We start from the raw sequence: 1,933 nt of genomic DNA on the forward strand, positions 1-1,933 counted from the left end.
GGGAATGGGGGGGGGGCGTGTGGGGACATCAGGGACACCGGGGACCTTGGGGACAATGGGGACATCAGGGGGCTGGGGATCCGTCCAGCAGCAGCACTGACCGTGTCCCTTTGTGTGTCCTTGTGCCCCCCGTGTCCCCGTGTCCCCGTGCAGTGGGCGGCCAGCGGGCACTCCCTGCAGTGGTGCTACGAGCACTTTGTGCAGGCGCGCTCCCTGCGCCGGGCGCGCGACGTGCGCGAGCAGCTGCAGGGGCTGATGGAGCGCGTGGAGATCGCCCCGTCCTCCTGCGGGGGCAACCTGGACCTCGTCCGCAAGGTGAACCCCAAATACAGCCCAAAATATCCCAAAATATCCCCCAAAACCCCTGCCAAAATACCCCAAAATATTCACAAAATATCCCATGAAATATCCCAAAATATTCATAAAATATCCCACGAAATATCCCAAAATACGCTCCAAAACAGCCCCAAATATCCCCCAAAACATCCACAAAATATGCCCAAAACACCCCCCAAAATATCCACCGATCCCAGTGCCCTCCCAGTCCATCCCAGTCCCTCCCAGTCCCATCCCAGTCCCTCCCAGTCCCATCCCAGTCCCTCCCAGTCCCATCGGGACACCGGGCAGTGTGGGTACGGGGACACGCTGGGTGCTCTACCACGAGCTGGTGTGCACCTCCAAGGAGTTCATGAGACAGGTGGGGACATGGGGACACCCTGGGGACATGGGGACACCTTGGGGACACCCTGGGGTCATGGCAGGGACATGGGGACACCGGGCAGTGTCGCCCTGCAGCCCCGCTGGGTGCTCTACCACGAGCTGGTGTGCACCTCCAAGGAGTTCATGAGACAGGTGGGGACATGGGGACACCCTGGGGACATGGGGACACCTTGGGGACATGGGGACACCTTGGGGACACCTTGGGGACATGGGGACACCTTGGGGACACCCTGGGGACACCCTGGGGTCATGGCAGGGACATGGGGACACCGGGCAGTGTGGGTACGGGGACACGCTGGGTGCTCTACCACGAGCTGGTGTGCACCTCCAAGGAGTTCATGAGACAGGTGGGGACATGGGGACACCCTGGGGACATGGGGACACCTTGGGGACACCCTGGGGTCATGGGGTCACCCTGGGGACACCTTGGGGTCATGGCAGGGTCATGGGGACACCGGGCAGTGTGGGTATGGGGACACGCTGGGTGCTCTACCATGAGCTGGTGTGCACCTCCAAGGAGGTCATGAGACAGGTGGGGACACCTTGGGGACACCTTGGGGACACCCTGGGGTCATGGCAGGGACATGGGGACACAGGGACACACCTCCAAGGAGACAAAGCAGGGACCCCAAGCCATCATCCCTATCCCCAGGTGTCCTTGGCTGTCCCTAGGGATATCCCCAGGTGTCACAGGTGTGTCCTTGTCCCCAGGTGATCGAGATCGACAGCTCCTGGCTGTCCCTAGGGGTGTGACAGGTGTCCCCAGGTGTCACAGCTGTCCTTAGGGGTGTCCCTGTGTGTCCCCAGGTGTGTCCCAGGTGTGTCAGGTGTGCCCCAGGTGTGTCCCAGGTGTGTGACAGGTGTGCCCCAGGTGTGTCCCAGGTGTGACACAGGTGTGTCCCCAGGTGTGACAGGTGTGTCCCCAGGTGTGACAGGTGTGTCCCAGGTGTGTCCCAGGTGTGCCCCAGGGGTGACACAGGTGTGCCCCCAGGTGTGACAGGTGTGTCCCAGGTGTGTCCCAGGTGTGTGACAGGTGTGTCCTTGTCCCCAGGTGATCGAGATCGACAGCTCCTGGCTGCTGGAGGTCGCCCCTCACTATTACCAGGCCAAGGAGCTCGAGGACGGCAGCGGCCGCAAAATGCCCAAAAAAGCCGGAAAATCGCGGGAGGAGCTGGGCTGACCCCCCCGGGGACATTGGGGACATTTGGGGACA

The 1,933-nt window shown here is 62.1% G+C and overlaps 1 protein-coding gene across 1 annotated transcript in view; it reads left to right on the forward strand.

Annotated features, from left to right (window-relative positions):
- LOC102044836 (DExH-box helicase 34) overlaps positions 1-1,927 on the forward strand; it is a 7,033-nt gene extending 5,106 nt beyond the window's left edge. The window contains exons 7-10 of the mRNA XM_031065843.1: positions 154-315; positions 607-632; positions 762-852; positions 1,772-1,927. Of these exons, the coding sequence (XP_030921703.1) occupies positions 154-315; positions 607-632; positions 762-852; positions 1,772-1,900 (408 nt within the window). The 3' untranslated portion in view covers positions 1,901-1,927. The remainder of the gene's footprint in view (positions 1-153; positions 316-606; positions 633-761; positions 853-1,771) is intronic.
- The last annotated feature ends 6 nt before the right edge of the window (positions 1,928-1,933 follow it).

This window comes from Geospiza fortis, unplaced genomic scaffold (assembly GCF_000277835.1).
Source record: "Geospiza fortis unplaced genomic scaffold, GeoFor_1.0 scaffold3838, whole genome shotgun sequence".
Lineage (NCBI taxonomy): Eukaryota > Metazoa > Chordata > Aves > Passeriformes > Thraupidae > Geospiza > Geospiza fortis.